This window comes from Eptatretus burgeri, chromosome 19 (genome assembly GCF_056783735.1).
Source record: "Eptatretus burgeri isolate ZD-2024b chromosome 19, Ebu_testis_v1, whole genome shotgun sequence".
Classification (NCBI taxonomy): domain Eukaryota; kingdom Metazoa; phylum Chordata; class Myxini; order Myxiniformes; family Myxinidae; genus Eptatretus; species Eptatretus burgeri.
This window is the reverse complement of record NC_140979.1, coordinates 2,539,302-2,558,297: the sequence shown is the minus strand read 5'-3', so window position 1 is coordinate 2,558,297 and position 18,996 is coordinate 2,539,302. Positions and strand designations below refer to the sequence as shown.

General features: G+C 46.6%; 1 protein-coding gene across 3 annotated transcripts; it reads right to left on the bottom strand.

Annotated features, from left to right (window-relative positions):
• Positions 1 to 26: 26 nt before the first annotated feature.
• On the bottom strand, positions 27 to 18,996 carry LOC147008423 (uncharacterized). Of its 3 annotated transcripts, XM_085865029.1 has the most exons (11): positions 18,712 to 18,996; positions 13,572 to 13,631; positions 12,548 to 12,607; positions 11,400 to 11,459; positions 9,157 to 9,216; positions 6,725 to 6,784; positions 6,537 to 6,596; positions 6,238 to 6,274; positions 4,806 to 4,915; positions 1,085 to 1,139; positions 27 to 977 (listed from the first exon to the last, which is right to left on the bottom strand). In XM_085865029.1, exons 1-11 carry the CDS (start codon positions 18,724 to 18,726, stop codon positions 850 to 852), a joined length of 705 nt encoding a protein of 234 aa, XP_085721155.1. In that variant the 5' UTR covers positions 18,727 to 18,996; the 3' UTR covers positions 27 to 849. The 3 variants fall into 3 exon arrangements, with proteins under 3 accessions (XP_085721155.1, XP_085721154.1, XP_085721156.1); XM_085865028.1 differs by lacking the exon at positions 18,712 to 18,996 and having other exon boundaries at positions 13,572 to 14,291; XM_085865030.1 differs by lacking the exons at positions 12,548 to 12,607; positions 13,572 to 13,631.

Sequence of the window (18,996 nt, the reverse complement as noted above, 5' to 3'; positions counted from 1 at the left end):
AGAGGATCAGAAAAGGACAAAATCCGTAGTTCGTGCACAGGAAGTCCAGCTTCCACTGGCTCGTTGGCCGTCTTGGTCTTGGAGAGAAGAGCGGAGAGATTTGGGGCCTTGCTTTTGTCTCTCACTGTCTCTCAATTGTCTTTTAGGATGTCTCTCAATTGACTCGCTTCACCCTTTTGGGAGAAGGTTTGTGAGTTGGTTTGAAAAAATTCAGGAACCCTTTTGATTTCTTTTTATCCTTGTCCGATTCTTTTGAGCTCTTTCGGTTCTTTGGAATCGACTCTGCCGGGGGATTCTCAAATGACGAAGAGTTGTTGCCTTTTTGGCTCACGTTTACCGATAGTTGTGAGAACGGAAGGTTCTCAGGATCTGAATGTCCCTGCTCCTCAGAGACTGTGATTGAGTCTCGACAGACATAGATGTTCCTCGTTGGTTGTCCGTCGCTCCTCCAACTGATGATTTAATCATACGAGGTGACGAGTTTCCGTTGGAACCCGAGTTCACTGTGGTGATCCCATTCTGTCCAAGCTGAGACTCTACAGGTAGAAATGTTCCTCGTTGGTTTGTCTATTGCTCCTACAACTGATGACGATTCAATCATAACAGACAGGATGTTTCCATGGAATCCTGGCTTCATTGTGACGAGCACGTCCTGTTTGTTTGTCGTTAACTAATTCAACATCAAATTGAGGACTGTACAAAGCTGTAAGTATTCATTCTTCCTTCCATGTGATGAAAAATACACATTCTCTCCTGGCCTCTGATCTCATCCCGTGTGATGTGGAACCACCCTGGATCACTGGGGGGGGGGGGGGTGAAACATCACTCCTCCGCAGCACGGCCTCCTGATTATGCATAGCTGGCTTGTGATCGCCATGTGTGATGCAGCGACTCCATCGACCCCAAACCATTCACTTCCAACCTCCGATTGTCCCAGCTTCCGGTGCTTCTTCTTCGCTTTTTGCAGCGAGAGCAATCTGTGAATGAGTTTACAAAAGTATTTTCAGACGGAGACACAAAATCATTCATTTAAATTTACTTCGGTGCAATGTGTCCGATGTCATTTACAGGAAATTTAACTTACAGTAGTTGTTTATTGCCATCCGATAATATTTCTCATTCTGGTTGTAACGTGAGATCTGTAACACAAAGAGCAGCAAACAACACACCTTACAGGTGGATATTGTGTCACGTGACTTCCTGTTCAAACCCATGCAAGTTCTGAACAAAGGGTATAAGGAGGAATCAACTTGACTCGTCATGTTTGTAACTTCACACTCCATTATTTATATATATTTAACACACTTCAATCCATTCACTTGGTCCATCCAGTTGTGGGTTTGGGTGTTCACTCCAGGGAGGAAATCCCCAGGGTAAAGGATCTGTCACACCTTGACGATTTAGCCAGCGTATGCCGACTGATGAAAATTTTTTCTAAAACGCTGGCAAACGTTGAATACGTTATGGGTAAGTTTTGTATACGTTAAGAGCACGCTGAAAAACACTGCCACCGTCGTAGTACGTTGGCTTTAATCGTTGTACTTTGTGGTTGTCCTCAAATTTTTGCATGCTTGAAATTTTACGACGTATGCCGGCGTATGACTCACACATTCCGCTACGCTGGCCATAAGTTGTAGGCACGTTACGCGATCGTTGACAGACGTTACTTGTAAGTTACTCATAAGTCGAAACATGTCAAGGTAATGGTTAGCGTCAGTGTTCCAGACTCCCTGCTTTTTATTTATTTATTTATTTATTTCCCTTCGCTACAATGGTGATGCTGACATTTCGATTTCTAGTGCGGTTATACTATAATATAATAGATAGGCTGCCGCTCAACGATTTAAATCATAACCGCACTAGAAATCGAAATGTTAACATCACCGTCATACCGAAGGAAAAAAAAAAAAAACAGGGAGTCTGGAACACTGATGCTAACCATTACCTTGACGTGTTTCGACTTATGAGTAACGTGTGTCAACGATCGCGTAACGTGCCAACAACTTATGGCCAGCATATGCGGAACGTGTGTCATACGCCGAGTACGTTGAGAAATTTTCAACATGCTGAAAATTTATCGACGTACTCGGCGTATGACGACGTATGCCAGCGTACTACGACGTATACCAGCGTGCTTCAGCGTGCTCTTAACGTATGAAAAACGTCAAGGTGTGACAGCGGCTTGACACTTCGATGTCGAGTGTGGTTATGATTTGAATCGTCGAGCGGCAGCCTATGAATAGCCTACGCCACGTGATCGTCGGCCATACGCTGCCGCGCTATGCATAAGTCGGACGATCGTTGTGCATAGGTTCTGAACGCCGACAACACGCTCAGCATTCGTTGGTATAAGTTATCTCGATGTGATTGAAACGTTCTGTGAACGTTACTAATACGTTATTATGCATACGTCCAACACGTTATGAATACGACCAAAAATTAAAACAAAACATCAATAGTTCAGCGTACGCCAGCGTTTTACATACATTTTGATACCTTGCCATACGCTGGCTAAAACGTCAAGGAGGGACAGCCCCTTAAGGGGCTGCTGGCTGGCAAGAACCCCCCATCCCTCCCATCCCCACCACTTTTATTATTTTTTTGTATGCACTGTCGAGGCTCGTATTAGAGACGGTAGAAGACAGACAGACCGCCGACCTGCCTGCGGTGAGTGCGTGAGAGACCCCAATACTCAGCCTCATCACCTGAGATACCGATGATCTTAAATGTCTTGGTTTCCACAGCGTGAAGCCGAGAAAGGTGAGACGCAGGAGCACCAGCCCAGAGGGGAGAGCAGTACTCCATCAGGCTGTGGATGAAAGCTTTGTATGTGGTCAGGAGCTCAGGTAGGCTGAGGAAGGACTTCGCATGATGGAGGATTCCCAGTCAGCGACTGGCTTTTTGGAGTCGGCGATCTTTCAAAGGCAATTCTTCAAATGCCATTCCATTCGCTGATAACTTAAGGCCTATCTTGCCAACAAGATGCCTCGATTTTGTTTTTTTATGATCCTTTTTATTTCAAAAGTGACATTTCCTGAAGCTTGATGGAGAAGGAGCACAACCCCATGGTGTACTCCTCAACAGGGAAGCGATGGATCCAATGAGTGTTTGACCTTCCTCTGTGGACTATCATTTATTAACTCCACCACCATGGGTGGATGGAGGTTTTTGTTTTCACCCCTCTCTGTCTTTCTGTGTACAGGATATCTCAAGAAGTTCTCAACGGATTCGAATGAAACTTGGTGGACAAGTTAGATGGTTGACAAGAACAAGTCGATTCGAATCCGGTTCAGGTCCAGATGTACGTACAGTGTGGTCCAAAAAGATCTGGACAACTTCGTTGGTGTATTTGGAACCACAAATGATATACACAACACCCTTTGGTTCGTATGATACAGAAACTCATCAAGTTTTGTGCGCACCATCAATACACTTCAATGTGAGCTCCGTTTGTCACGCGCACGACATCAAGGCGGTACACGAGTTCTTGCCATGTTCGGCTCAGCATGTTTGCGTCCATCAGTGCACATGCAGCTGTGATCCGAGAACGAAGATCTTGCAGGTTTGCTACCTTGGTACTGTAGACATCTTTGACAAACCCCCACATAAAAAAAATCAAGTCTGGTTGTGTCTGGCAATCGTGGGGGCCGGGCGGTTGGTCCATCTCGGCCAATCCAGCAACCTGGAAAGTTTTCATTCAGGACGGCTCGGACAGAAGTTCGGTTATTCAGACTCCTGGGTCTCACCTTCAGCCATGATCTTTCTTGGGCAGACCACATTTCAAAATTGGCCTTCAAAGCCAGCCTCCGACTGGGCATCCTCCGTCGTACATCGTCCTTCCTTGGCACACCTGAACTCCTATCCACATACAACGCTTCTGATGAAACGACCAAAATCCAGAACCATTGCTCTCCTCCACTTATTAGTACCTTTCCGGATTCACGGAGGGGACGATAGGTTTTTCTCTCCATCTGTCCGTCCGACCGTCCCACATGTGGTTTTTCAGACATTTTTCCCATACCCTTTAACATATTGAATATAAACTTGGGACATGGCTTGTTTATGATAAGTTACAGAACTAGATCGAGTTTCAGGAAGTTTCATCCATTTTTCACAGAGTTATGACCTCCTTGTGCTGAGAAAATATCACATTGTTCGGGGACGTGAATTGAAAGCAATTCTCGCTCTTGTTTGTTTTTCCCATCTGTGGGATCAACTTCCACATTCTCTTCAATCTCATTCTTCCCTCCAGGTCTTCAAGACAGCTGCTTACCATCATTTCAAGTCATACCCCATCGAAAACCATGATCTTTTCTACCCTCGTTAACATCCCCGCACCCATGCCCTCCACCCCACCCCAATCCCTCCTCCTTCCAAATTTCCAGTTTTCCCTCCTGAGTTTCTTTCTCCTTCCATCTTGTCCAACCCTTGCATCCTATCCTACCCTCGTTCCTCCCCAAGTCTTCCTCTATTTTGTCCCACACCCTGCTGTCAGTGTCCTCTCTCTCTCTCTCTCTCTCTCTCTCTCTCTCTCTCTCTCTCTCTCTCTCTCTCTCTCTCTCTCTCTCTCTCTCTCTCCTGTTCCTTTGTTCTGTTGCATCCTGATCCATTCTATGTTCTAACTTCCACCTTGTGTACGATTTTTTTTTTTAAAACACCCACACTCCCAATTCGAGTGGTGGAGTGCGTACGAGGTGATCTGTGTCCAATGTCCCTCAACAAGCGAGGACACCTGCTCAACTCAAAGAAACATTTTTTTCATGGATCGTGAATATTTTTCACCAGGTAAGACAACAAAAGTATACCTGCATGACGACACTGATGCACACAAGCAATGCAGTTAGGATGTTACACACGACCATCACGTTCAAACTCCTATCTCGAGTGGGGCCCCAGTTGGTGAACTTGATTATTCCTGCAAACAAGAGCAAAGAGAGTGTTAAAAGGCTTATTTCTTATTATGTTGATCTGAAGATCATGGAGGAGTTCAAACAGAAATCACATGGCAAGACAAAGACATCAAATACAGTTTCGACATCATCCGACTTTCATGTGGAAGGGTACAAAGATGTACAAAGACATTGGTAGACAATGTACAAATCCATTGTGAACTCATGTTGCTAGGGAACCTATCATCCTCAGCAACAGGAGCCAGAGCAACGTCAGTCGGGGGTCAAATCCTCCCCATTCTTCCTTGCTGCCCGGATTTGTTCGGGCACAGCGGTCATGGTCAGAGTGCCGATCGGTCCCTATGGACCGACCCATTCTCTCTTCTCTCTCTCTAGCTCTGTAGTGGCCCTGACTTCATGAAGGCGGGGGCACACCATCCTGGATGTGGAGGATCTCTGGGTCGCTCCAAGGAGATCGATCGGCTGTTTTCGTGCCGCGGGCCTGTTTAAGAGAACTGTCCGGGGCTACACATCAACAACATGAGCCAGCTGCGAATACGTGGAAAAAAACCGCGAATACGCGAAGCACAGGGGCCGCGGATGTCGAAGCAAGTCGCATTGATTTGCGGGGCCCGTGAACGGCGAATCTGCGTACGGCGAGGTCCGACGGTACTAAGTCCACGAGGGCTGAAAAAGTGAATGAAAAGTTTACAAACAAGGACTTCTTATTAATGCTACTGTCACTCGGGTAGAAAAATTGAAGTTGGAGTTTTGAAATGTTTACATTCACATTTAAATTAAGTTCGAAGCAAAAAACCCACAAAGGCGTCAATAACTTACGTGTGCATTTCACCTCCTTGGGCCATGACAACCAATATTACAAAATCCCGTTTGTTTTTGGTTGTCTAAATGCTAATCCGAGATAATTCAGCATCAGATTTAACTTTGCTTTGCCTACACATCCAAAACTGTGAGGGATACAGAACACAGGATGAGGTCCTCAAGTCCAATATGATCTTCACAACGCTGAGAGGGGGTGGGGGTAGGTGAGAATCTGCTGAGATTGAACATGTTTGTGGGCAATCGCTCACCTGTAAACAAGGAGTAATGAAAGGGAGACATATTTTCCTAAATTTTGACACCAAGAAAGTGAGATAAACCGGGGGGGGGGTGGGGAGGTGGAGGGTCAGCAGTCAAATTTTAGGGGGCGTCATGTGCATAAAAGCGAATAAAACATCTCATAAACTTGTGGTGTGTACATCGTGAGTGCGATAAACTCTCTGCAGTCACGTGACTTAAGCAGACTGGAATAAAACGGAATGAAAAGGAACATTAAAAATTGACTTACTTTGATACAGATTCTCTGTCGAGTGTGTTTTCCGCAGCTGTATTGAAGTAGAAAGAACAATAATGTCAACACAGGATGAAGTTTGCACTCACAGACAGATCCATGAGTGAAAGTTGTACTCATTGCACATGCACACACACACACAAACACACACACACACACACACACACACACACACACACACACACACACACGGCAGCATGAGGGCCAGAAACGTGGCCGTGGATTGATCCCCTTTTCCCCAAGGGGTAGCCCTCCATTTATTTATTTTAAGCCTCGAGTGGTGCACGCCATCATACCTTCATGAAAGGAACAAGGTTGTAGAATCTTCCCGCAAGGCGATCCCGAAAAGTTGGCTTCTGTATGACGGACACAGACACATGGCAGCATGAGAGCCAGAAACGTGGCCGTGGATTGATCCCTTTTTCCCCAAGGGGTAGCCCTCCATTTATTTATATAAAGCCTGGAGCGGTGCACGCCATCATACCTTCATGAAAGGAACAAGGTTGTAGAATCTTTCCGCAAGGCGATCCCGAAAAGTTGGCTTCTGTATAACGGACACAAACACATGGCAGCATGAGAGCGAGAAACATGTCCTTGGATTGATCCCTTTACCAAAGGGATCAAATAGGAGTCTCTTATACTTCAATGTGCAAATAAGGAGTCTCGATCAAGTTCTGTCATCGTCGATGAAGGGTCTGTACGAGCAACCGACTGCCAAGATGTAACTCCCAACTCTACCGGACTTTCTACCCAAGTGTGACGTCATCCCCAGGAGTGACGTGTGACAACTTTCCCAAATCCCAAAGGGATTTTATTTTCCAATAAAATCCCTTGGAAGACATGTCAGCTGATTGATGCTGCGGTTAAGCGGTTTCACAGCTGAAACTGTGTATTCGGCAATGGGTGGTTCTGTGATTTATCACACACACGACAACTGAACCGTAAGGACCGTTTCAGGTTATCCTGTATATAATATATTATATATATATATATATATATATATATATATATATATATATATATATATATATATATATATATATATATATATATATATATATATATATATATATATATATATATATATATATATTGTTGTGGTTACCAGATTCGCAAACCACCATTCAGGTCCCTTAGGTGAGGTATCTCGGTAAGTGCATGTGTAGTTAGGCCCAAACCCGTTGTCTAGTGGGAATACATGTCATTTATACGTGCTGCGACTCTTCAGGATAGCCGTTTTTCTTTTACTATCTTTATTTTGGACCAACCGCCATGATCACAACCACAACATCAACCACCGACCACAACCACCGCTTCACCACAACCGCCACGACCTTTACCGTCACAACTCGCCACCATCGCATCACCGTCATCTCGCGCCACTCATGGGCACCGATGCTGGACTCGTGTAGGGCGCACGTTGAACAGCGTGTACAAAATCACGGATTTTGTGCTTCAAAAACGGATCAAAAACGACACACGCCCACTTTTTGCCGTCCAATCGGTGAGCGAGTGGCAATTGGCCCCGCCCCAGGGCGATCGATATATGCAAATTTGTGGATCAAAAAGCCTTCACGCCCACTTTTTCTCGGGCCAATGGGGAGCGAGGTGAAAGGTCAAAGGGAGGGGGTCAAAGGCGAAGTTACGGGGGGATAAAAGGACGGTGTTCGTCAGTCAGAAGAGAGTCGCAAAGAAGAACGAAGAAGGAGAACGAGAAGGAGTCAGCAGGACGAGAACGAAGAAAGAGTCAGCAGGACGAAAGAGAGTCGCAAACGAGAACGAAAGAAGTCTGGAGCCCGAAGCCTGCAGTGGCTGGAGAAGCTGAAGAGAGTCGGACGAGGGGGTGCTCGCGTCGGTGCCAGGAGCTGCACGCCCGAGGGAGGCCGGCAGCGCGACCTGGCCGAGGTGGAGACGCACACCAGGGATAATAAAGATCCTCTATACCCCGAGCATCAGCAACCCCCTCCTGTTTCCCCCCGCGCTGAGATAGTGCGACCAAGGGGGCCCCGTTCCCCCCCCCTGCCAGGCACTGTCCACGAGGCCCGCGGGTTGCGGGGCCATCGCCGCTCCGCGTCTCATCACCAGACGGGTAGGCCCGACCCGGTCTCGGCCTCAGGCCTGCCCCATTCTTGGGGGATTTCTTTTCCTTGGTTTTGGGTATGTGTTGTCGGCGCCGTCTGTGAAGTAGAATTGTATAAGTGTTGCCGTGTGCTCGGTAGTCGGTATTAGCTCTGCACTGTGTTTTCACTTTTATGTTTGCTTTTTGTGTAAATGGAATTGTGTTTTCTTTTTTTGTGTGCATTTGGTGGAATTGTATTTGTGTGCTTCCCGTGTGCCGCGAATAAATGTGCTTTATTGTTGAACTGTTCTCCCGCTTCGCTTCGTCTTTTCCTCCATTGAATCCCCATCTTGCTTCACGTAAAGGGTTGGTAGTGGGCTGAATACGCCCGATAATTAATCGAACCGTCGAGGTCGACGATAACACCGCTCGGTTATTCTGATAGTACGGAACGGGTCGCTTAAGTGGCCCGTGTCCGAAGTCGACCTGCGGCGAGGTGCGATCGCCCGGTCTACCCTCCGCGTGGGTACTTAGGTAGTTCGAATTTGGCGAGCAACCCAATCCCACGCGGGGGCTGATTGGCTCGATCGCGGTGAGACCGAAAGGTCCACCCGTGACTGGTTCCCGGCGTTAGTCCGAGAGGGTCACGACTGGATTGTCCGTCCGGTGGGCGACGTGCCGCGATTCGAGTTACGTGGCCGTTCGCACGCCGGCGGGCGCGAAATCCGCAACAATATATATATATATATATATATATATATATATATATATATATATATATATATATATATATATATATCTTTTATGGACATGTATTTTTTTATATAATATTTCTGGAGTCAATCATGCCATCGTACCTTCATGAAGGGAACAAGGTTGAAGAATCTTTTCACAAGACGTTCATATAATGTTGGCGGCTGAATGACAAACACAGACACAAACAAAACATCTGACATCAGTAAAATTGAATTTCCTGAAATTTCTGTGACTGCCAAGGGTCACGTACCACTCAGACATCTATACATGTACATACATATATATATATATATATATATATATATATATATATATATATATATATATATATATATATATTGTGACGTTCACGGGACTTGAACAGTCCCGCCAACGTAGAATGAGCCGAAACGATGGAGGCGATTTATTTATTTATAACCCAAACCTGGCGGTTCTAATCGCTCTACCGCAAACGGGACGAGGAAGGTGGCAGGAGTCGCTTTTCACTGAGTTGATGATGTTTATTCCTTTTTTATTTTCACCAGAAATAACAAGACTCGGCAAGAAGAGGGATCCGGGGCGATTCGACGGGATGGTGTGGGATCGGGTGTGGGGAAAAACACAGACAATTCCAATGAATATACAGTTCTCAATCCCTCTAAGGCGCCAAGCGCACACACACACACACACACACACACACACACACACACACACACACACACACACACACACACACACACACACACACACACACAAAACGTAGCTATCTCTGGTGGTCAGGCTGGACCGTGGTGTGGACGCAACTGTCCCTGGATCGGCGCCGGACGAGCCGGCCTTGCTCTCGCCAGGGGGGGGGGCAGGAGAAACCGCGGTGCTGTCGACCTCCTGGTCCTGGCCCAAGTTCGCCCACAGCCGCCAGGGAACCAGCTCCCGCGCCAAGCCGCGAGCAGGAGAGGGAGGCATGTCCACCCGCCGCCCGACCCCGTATTCCGAGTCAGCAGAACCCTAGAGCCAATCAAAGCGAGGCACGAGGCTTGGCAAGGCTCCCAGGAACGATCAAGAGCACGATCCACTCAGCACAGCAACCAGGACGCTCTCTGCCGGCACAGGTTCCACACCAAAAAAACACGAGCGTTCTGGTTGTAATCTTCTTCTTCTTTCTTTTCGACCCCGAACAGAACCTTTTTATCCTTCTGCCCTCGTCACCTCCAATCGAGCCGTTTATTGGCCCACTGCCGTCGCCTTCTGCCAATCGTGATCACGGGTCGGAGCCATCCGCTGAACTGTCCTGTGACGTCACGGCCAGTCCTCAGAGAATAGCAAAAGGGGTTTACGCAGACACACTTACCCTATCCCGTGTCCCTATCTAATGACGTGACAATTATCATCTCCCCCCTTGAAGAAATGAACATTTACTAGACAACTTATCACCACTGAATTACTACTTATTACATCGAGATCCTGGTAAACTCGAACAGCATGGCATACCTAATTAAACATCCTAATTACCCTTTGAATGCATACCCCCCCCTCAAATGTAACAATAAATATACATACAGATATATGTTGTTGGGAGGGGCTGCCTCGGGACTGTTGGGAGGGTCCCCTCCCTCTCCCCTCTCCCTCTTTCTCCGACCCCTCCCCATCTTGCCTCCCTCTCACTCTCAATCCCACCCGTCCCCCAACTCCCTAACCTCCTCTGTTGAGGGGACTGTAGCATGTATGAATCAGATTCGGAGTGAGCCGACAGAGGAGTTCAAGGGTCATTGCATGTGCGAGCATGCAGGCAGGCAGGCTTTTGCCAGGTAGATAACGTTAGTTTTAAATCCTGACACCTGGTTTTATATCGAACCCGGCGGTTAAAAACAAAATCTTGCTGTTTGGCCCTTCCGTATCGCCCTTCCCTTCCCCTTGTGCTGCCTTCCCTTCCCCTCCCATGTGCACCCCCCCCCCATGGACATCTCTGGGCAGTCTCCACGCGCTGTTTTTTACGTACCCCATTTTGTTCAATCCTGTTCTATCGCCGTGAGGGAGTCTGAATGGACATTATAGTTGACATTTCAGGCCTTAATTTCACTTAAAATGAACTTTTCGTCTGAAAACGCGAATTTTCTTCCCGTTTTTTTGCATCCGAAACTTTCAACATATTAGCGAGGACAAAATTATATGAAATATGTCGAATTAGAGTTCGGATAAATCCGTAAAGTAAGCAAGAGCCTTCCCAAAGATCAAGGCTCCAGGGAACAAACAAAATGGAGGTGAATTCCCCAAACTGGGAAGCTGCTCCCCAAACAAAGAGACAAATGATGGAGATTATACACAGAGTAAGAATGTATGTGGAACGTGGAGCATTATGACGTCATACCTTAATAGGGACAGGGTTTACGAACGTTTCCACGATCCAGATGAAGCATTCTCGCAGCTTCTGAATGAGACACGGCGAGCAAAACATGTTGGAACAGTCAAAGTGATTTGGACAAATTGTAAGTGAATGTGGGAAGTGAATCACACAAACACACAAAACAGTGAAATCAATTTATTTCTTCATGCTGTGTGGGGAATAGAACCCGCATGGATGAACCCTTCCAGGTATTGGTAACCCGTTTAAACTTTAAAACGTACACGTAAGCATTCCTCTTCGTTTAAAACTCACCTGTTCAAGGTACGGCTGGTAACCGAGATAAAATGAAAGTATGAAAGAGAAGAAGAGTACTACGAAAATACGTGCTTCCTCTCCATCTTGAAGCGTCCTCAGAAGGCGAGTTTCCCTCTCTGTGACTCACAAACACTGGCGAGGCCACGCCCACATCAGTCTATATTTATCCTTCATGTTCTTCAGACTCGTTGACTCCAAGTTTTCGGAGCAGCTTTTCAATCAGCTCGAAATACCTTCTGTTTGGACAAACTGCTTGTTCGTTCATTTCACTCCATCAACCTCGTCCCCTTTTATTTAGCTCCCATAACCAGCCGTTGATCGCTGCAATCGATCACTGGGTGCTACAGACATGTCAGCCCCTACGGAGTTACCTGCTGTGCAAATAAGGAGTCTCGATCAAGTTCTGTCATCGTCTATTAAACGTTCGTACGATCAACCGACTGCCAAGATGTAACTCCCAACTCTACCGGACTTTCTGCCCAAGTGTGACGTCATCCCCAGGAGTGACGTGTGACAACTTTCCCAAATCCCAAAGGATTTGTTTATTTATTGGAAAATAAAATCCCTTGGAAGACATGTCGGCTGATTGATGCTGCGGTTAAGCGGTTTCACAGCTGAAACTGTGTATTCGGCAATGGGTGATTCTGTGTTTTATCACACACACGACAACTGAACCGTTAGGACCGTTTTAAGTTATCCTGTATATATATATATATATATATATATATATATATATATATATATATATATATATATATATATATATATATATATATATATATATATATATACATACATATCTTTTATGGACATGTATTTTTTATATAATATTCCTGGAGTCGTTCATGCCATCGTACCTTCATGAAGGGAACAAGGTTGAAGAATCTTTTCACAAGACGTTCATATAATGTTGGTGGCTGAATGACAAACACAGACACAAACAAAACATCTCACATCAGTAAAATTGAATTTCCTGAAATTTCTGTGACTGTCAAGGGTCACGTACCACTCAGACATCTATACATGCACATATACATATATATATATATATATATATATATATATATATATATATATATATGTTGTTGGGAGGGGCTGTCTCGGGGCTGTTGGGAGGGTCCCCTCCCTCTCCCCTCTTTCTCCGACCCTCCCCATCTTTCCTCCCTCTCACTCTCAATCCCACCCGTCCCCCTACTCCCTAACCTCCTCTGTTGAGGGGACTGCAGCATGTATGAATCAGATTTGGAGTGAGCCGACAGAGGAGTTCAAGGGTCGTAGCATGTGCGAGCATGCAGGCAGGCAGGCTTTTGCCAGGTAGATAACGTTGGTTTTAAATCCTGACACCTGGTTTTATATCGAACCCGGCGGTTAAAAACAAAATCTTGCTGTTTGGCCCTTCTGTATCGCCCTTCCCTTCCCCTTGTGCTGCCTTCCCTTCCCCTCCCATGTGCACCCCCCCCCTGCGGACATCTCTGGGCGGTCTCCACGTGGTTTTTACGCACCCCATTTTGTTCAATCCTGTTCTGTCGCCGTGAGGGAGTCTGAATGGACGTTACAGTTGACATTTCAGGCCTTAATTTCACTTAAAATGAACGTTTCATCTGAAAACGCGAATTTTCCTCCCGTTTTTGGCATCCGAAACTTTCAACATATTAGCGACGACAAAAAAATATGAAATCATATATCGAATTAGAGTTCAGATAAAGCCGTCACGGTGCAAGTAAGCGAGAGCCTTCCCAAAGATCAAGGCTCCAGGGAACAAACAAAATGGAGGCGAATTGCCCCGAACTGGGAAGCTGCTCCCCAAACAAAGAGAGAAACGACGGAGATTATACACAGAGTAAGAATGCATGTGGAACGTGGAGCATTATGACGTCATACCTGAATAGGGACAGGGTTTACGAATGTTTCCACGATCCAGATGAAGCATTCTCGCAGCTTCTGAATGAGACACGACAAGCAAAACATGTTGGAACAGTCAAAGTGATTTGGACAAATTGGTAGTGAATGTGGGAAGTGAATAACACAAACACAAACACATACGAAACAGTGAAATCAATTTATTTCATCATGCTGTGTGGGGGAATCGAACCCGCATGAATGAACCCGTCCAGGTATTGGTAACCCGTTTAAATGTACACGTAAGCATTCCTCTTCGTTTAAAACTCACCTGTTCAAGGTACGGCTGGTAACCGAGATAAAATGAAAGTATAAAAGAGAAGAAGAGTACTACGAAAAATACGTGCTTCCTCTCCATCTTGAAGCATCCTCAGAAGGCGAGTTTCCCTCGTCTGTGACGTCACAAACACTGGCGAGGCCACGCCCACATCAGTCTATATTTATCCTTTTTTTTTTTTTTTCTTTTTGTATACCTTGGTCGAGGCTCGTATGAGAGCTAACACACAACTCACAGCAAGGAGGCATGAGACAAGAGGGGCGGGAGTGGAAGGGACAAAACATTGGGGAACAGACACATTAGGTGAACTGTGGAAGGGAGAGGGATGGGGATGGGATGGGGAACATAGCGAAGAGAAGATGGACATTACAGGGACTTTCAGGAAGGAAAGCAGGAGAATTGAAGGAAGTGGACTTGGGTGGATTATCGGGGTAGAAAAGATCGAGGATTTGGATGGGGGAAGATAAGAGATGATGGTGAACAGCTGTTTTGAATGCCTGGAGGGAAGAATGGGAAAGAATAGAGTGAGGAAGTTTATTCCAAAGGCGGGAAAAAAGAGGAATGAAAGAGTGAAGATGAGCAGTGATTCGTGATTTTGGTTGTTTTACCAGAAGGGGGTTGTTGGCGGACCTTGAGCGCCCTGTGGAAATGTGGTTGGGACAAATCTCAGAGAGAGCAGGGGGGGCAAGGCTGGAGAGGAGTCGGTAGAAGACAGAAAGACCACCGACCAACCTGCGGTGATTGAGTGAGAGGCCCAAAGACTCAGCTTCATTGCGGGAGATGCCGATGATCTTAAATGCCCTGGTTTCGACAGCGTGAAGTCGAGAAAGGTGGGAGGCAGGAGCACCAGCCCAGAGGGGAGAGCAGTACTCCATCAGGCTACGGACAAAAGCTTTGTAAGTGGTCAGGAGCTCAAGAGGGCCGAGGAAGGACTTTGCACGACGGAGGATTCCCAGTCGGCGACTGGCTTTTGAGGCAAGGTTGGAAATGTGACTTTCCCAGGAAAGGTCATGGCAGATAGTGAGACCCAGAAGCTTGAAAGAAAAGACTTCTTCCAGCGGATTGTTGAGAAAGTGGATGGGGGGGTTTTGTAAACGGTCCTTTCGAAGAGACATAGTGAGAGTGTGAGATTTGTCTGGATTGAAAGACATGTTCCACGTGTTGGACCAGTTTGTGATTTTATCCAGATCTGCAGTGAGCGAAGAAGCTGCTGCTTGCCGGTCTGAGGGATGACAGATGGTACGGCAGAGGGTGGAGTCATCGGCAAAGAGAAATAGAGGATTTTCCAGAGAGTCCGAGAGATCATTGATGAAAACCAGAAAAAGAACAGGGCCCAGAACGCTACCTTGAGGAACTCCAGCCTGCACAGGAAGAGGGGATGAAAGAACTCCATTTAGGGCCACACGTTGACTGCGACAGGAGAGGAAGTCTGCGAGCCATGAGTGGAGATGGCCTTGAATACCATGGGAAGAGAGTTTGGTGAGTAGGGCAGGGTGCCAGACTGTGTCAAAAGCACGTGATATGTCCAGGGATACGGCTCGGATTTCCTGTCTGGCATTGAGGACCTCCATCCATTGATGGGAGAGCAGAAGCAGCATATCCAGGGTAGAGTGACCTTGTCTGAAACCAAATTGATGATTGGAAATCAAGCCATTGGAGAAGAGGAAGGATTTCATATCTGAGGCGATGATGGATTCCATCACCTTGCTGATGATTGGGAGAAGGCTGATTGGTCTGTAGTTACAGGGATCTGTTTTTGCACCTTTTTATGCAGGGCAGTGATGTTAGCAGATTTCCAAGCAGATGGCAGATGACCTTGGGCAAATGAGAGGGTGAATAGAACAGAGAGAGGGTGAGCAAGAGCAGAAGAGCAGGCTTTGAGGACACGTGGGCTGATGCCGTCTGGACCGGTTGCAGAATCTGACTCGAGGTTTGAAAGCAAGCTCTCCACCTTGTCAGGAGAAAAGGATACAGAGTCCAGGGACAGTTGGGTGCGACTGGGTAAAGTGGGTAGAGATAGTGATGGGTTTAGGACACAAGATTTAGCTGCAAACACCGAGTTTAGACATTCAGCTTTATCACGTGTGGAATCAGCAGTGCGGCCATTTGAGGTAAGGGAGGGGATGGAGGGGAACATACACCAGAAACAGATTTGATTAAACGCCACCAGGATTTTGAGGAGGGAGAGAGGTTTGAGAGTTCAGACTTGAGATGAGAAAGATGTTGTTTTCTGGCTCTCCTGAGGGTAGATACACACTTGTTCCGAGCTTTGTGGAAAGAACTGAGATTGCCCTCAGTTGGGTTTGCTTTCCATGAGGCAAAGGCAAGTTGTTTCAGGACAACTGCCTCGCCACAAGCTTCAGTAAACCAAGGGCGGGAGGAAGGGTAAGACAACTGAACACGAGAGGGGATAAATCTGTGCATGAGGGAGAGCAAGTTTCTTTGAAAGAATTCCCAGGATGAGTTGATGTTTGAGAAAGTAGTGATGGGAGACCAGTCTGTAAGTTTGATGGCTGCTCGGAGACCCTGCCAGTCGGCTTGAGTGAAATGCCAGACTCGACGGCGGTGAGGTGGTTCTCTGATAACAGCCAGAGAGATGTCCACTTTAACAAGGACGTGGTCAGAAGAACCAATTGGAGCGAAGGAAGAGCAGCAGATATTGTCAGGGATATCCTTCAGATATCCTTAGATATCCTTCATGTTCTTTAGACTCGTTGACTCCAAGTTTTCAGAGCAGCTTTTCAATCAGCTCGAAATACCTTCTGTTTGGACAAACTGCTTGTTCGTTCCTTTCACTCCATCAACCTCGTCCCCTTTTATTTAGCTCCCATTACCAGCCGTTGATCGCTGCAATCGATCACTGGGTGCTACAGACATTTCAGCCCCTACGGAGTTACCTGCTGTGCAAATAAGGAGTCTCAATCAAGTTCTGTCATCGTCTATTAAACGTTCGTACGAGCAACCGACTGCCAAGATGTAACTCCCAACTCTACCGGACTTTCTGCCCAAGTGTGACGTCATTCCCAGGAGTGACGTGTGACAACTCTCAAACTCTTCTTCACCATTAGAGACTTGCTGCAGGTAGATGGAATGCGTCTTCTGTCCTGTCTTGTTCCCCTTGTCTCACTATTGTGGAATGTCTGAGGGTCTTGGAGGATAGCTCGTTATGAGTATCCTCTTTGTTCGAGGGCGCGTAACCGTTAGGGGCAAAAGGGATTTTATTGTTTGCTGTGTAATTCTTATGACAGTAAATCCTGTTCAAATTCACTGGTCTCCTGGTTCTTTTGTTCATAGCTCCTTATGATCGCGGTGTCATGTAAGATGGATGATTGGCACAGCGACTGGCGCTCACTCAATTATAGCATCTGCAGAACGAGCAGACTGGTCAGCTCACAATTAGACACTGCCTGTTGCGCTCGAATCCCGGAGCCCCAAGAGAACGTAACGAGACCCTCTTTGGGGCTGCAGACTCGTCTGACTGGCATGGCTGTCGTTTAGTGGCCCAGGAGATCTGCTCAACGAAGACCGGGTCATGTGGCGTGAAAATAACCAGAGGACGAGAACCTTGGTTCGGGTTCGAGTCTGGGTTCACTGTTACAATGTCATTGGCCAAAGAATGGGGATGCAAGAGAATGTTCAAATAACCGAAACATTGTTTTGATTTCACATTCGAGCAAGTGTTTTGAACATTCAATTTCACATTGTACCTCCTCAAATTTTCAACTGCCTTCTTCCCCCTCTCTTGCCCCCCTCGCCCCCAGCACCATAGAGCCTTTTCTCCTCCTCATCCAGACCCCTCCCTGAGCTATTCTGCAATCCCCCACACTCCTTCAACAACTCTCCTTACCTCCCCCCACCCCTCCTCCCTTGTCCTACCCTCCCACCCCCTGCACTCAAAGCCTCCTCCCTCCCTCTTCATTAACAGTGTGGACCTCAAACATCCCAGGACTTCGCTCAAACCTTTCAGATATTTCCATACAGGTTGCCACTGACAAACCAGACATAATCTGCCTAACAGAAACGTTCTTCCCCCAAGACGTGTCTGACTCCCAAGTATCTCTCCCTGGTTACTCCCTCCTCCGGTATGACAGTCCTGAACCTCGTCCTGGTGGAGGAGTTGCTCTCTTCATCAAAGACTCTATTCCTTACTCTCCATGCACTGCCCTCACTCCCCCACACCCCCAGGAATACCTCTGGCTACGGCTTCCCCTTCACTCCCACCTCATGTTTATATGTGTACTGTTAGGGAGTACAGCATGTGTACTAACCCTAACAACCTTCGTAACAACCCCCAAAACACCTCTCGTGACAGCAAAAACCCACCAAAACTCTGCTCTCAGAGAGTGCTCGGGGATTTGTTTTTGACCTCCCTCAAACTTTGACCGCTCGTGTCTCACTCTTTGCTTACCCGAGGGTTAGAGCGGACCGACCGTGCCGGACCATGGCCAATTCGAAGACATGACCACCATGATTCGAGGCCATCCACATATGTTAAACGATATCATGATGTAATCGAACGTAACATATAGATGACCTCAAATCATGGTGACCCACGCGTAACGAACAAGACGCCGACCTCCAAGACTCAGAGCAGTCACTCTCACCCTGGAGATGTAAAAGTAATTTATTTGAGCGGTTCCTCCGAACCACAATGCCACTGAGCCGGTCATTATATCACGTCAGAAATAAAAGCAACTACAGCACTGTGATTGCAGGAAAGGCAACACATTGGCAACGGCATTTTCAAACACACAAATAATCCGGCAGTTAACTGATGAAACCTCGATGACGGATAAAATATTTTCAATGTATTCAATCAAATCCACGAAGATGTGCAGAACTTACATCTGATCTGTGCATCAAGGTTTGCCTTGTTCACCTTGATCCTTGTGCAAATGAGAGAGAGCAACCGATGAACCTGCAATGTTCGATTCCTCTTCGAGAGAGGGCGAGCCTGGTACCTCGTGATGAATAGACAACTAAATGAGATGGGATAAGTGTCGTTTCCTGATTAATTTGGACAAAATTACCTGTTCGGTATCTACCTGGCAAGCACAGACAACAGTGTCATGAAGTTGAAAAAGAAAATCTTTCAATCGTCTTGGATTTGATCTTCATTACATTTCACCA

Excerpts from the sequence above, each read along its gene's own strand:
- LOC147008423 (XM_085865028.1), bottom strand. The coding sequence starts at position 13,658 with ATGTTTTGCTTGTCGTGTCTCATTCAGAAGCTGCGAGAATGCTTCATC. Across the intron at positions 6,785-9,156 it reads ACCTTGTTCCCTTCATGAAG|AAGCCAACTTTTCGGGATCG; the intron begins GTACGATGGCAT and ends TCCGTTATACAG. Across the intron at positions 6,597-6,724 it reads ACCTTGTTCCTTTCATGAAG|AAGCCAACTTTTCGGGATCG; the intron begins GTATGATGGCGT and ends TCCGTCATACAG.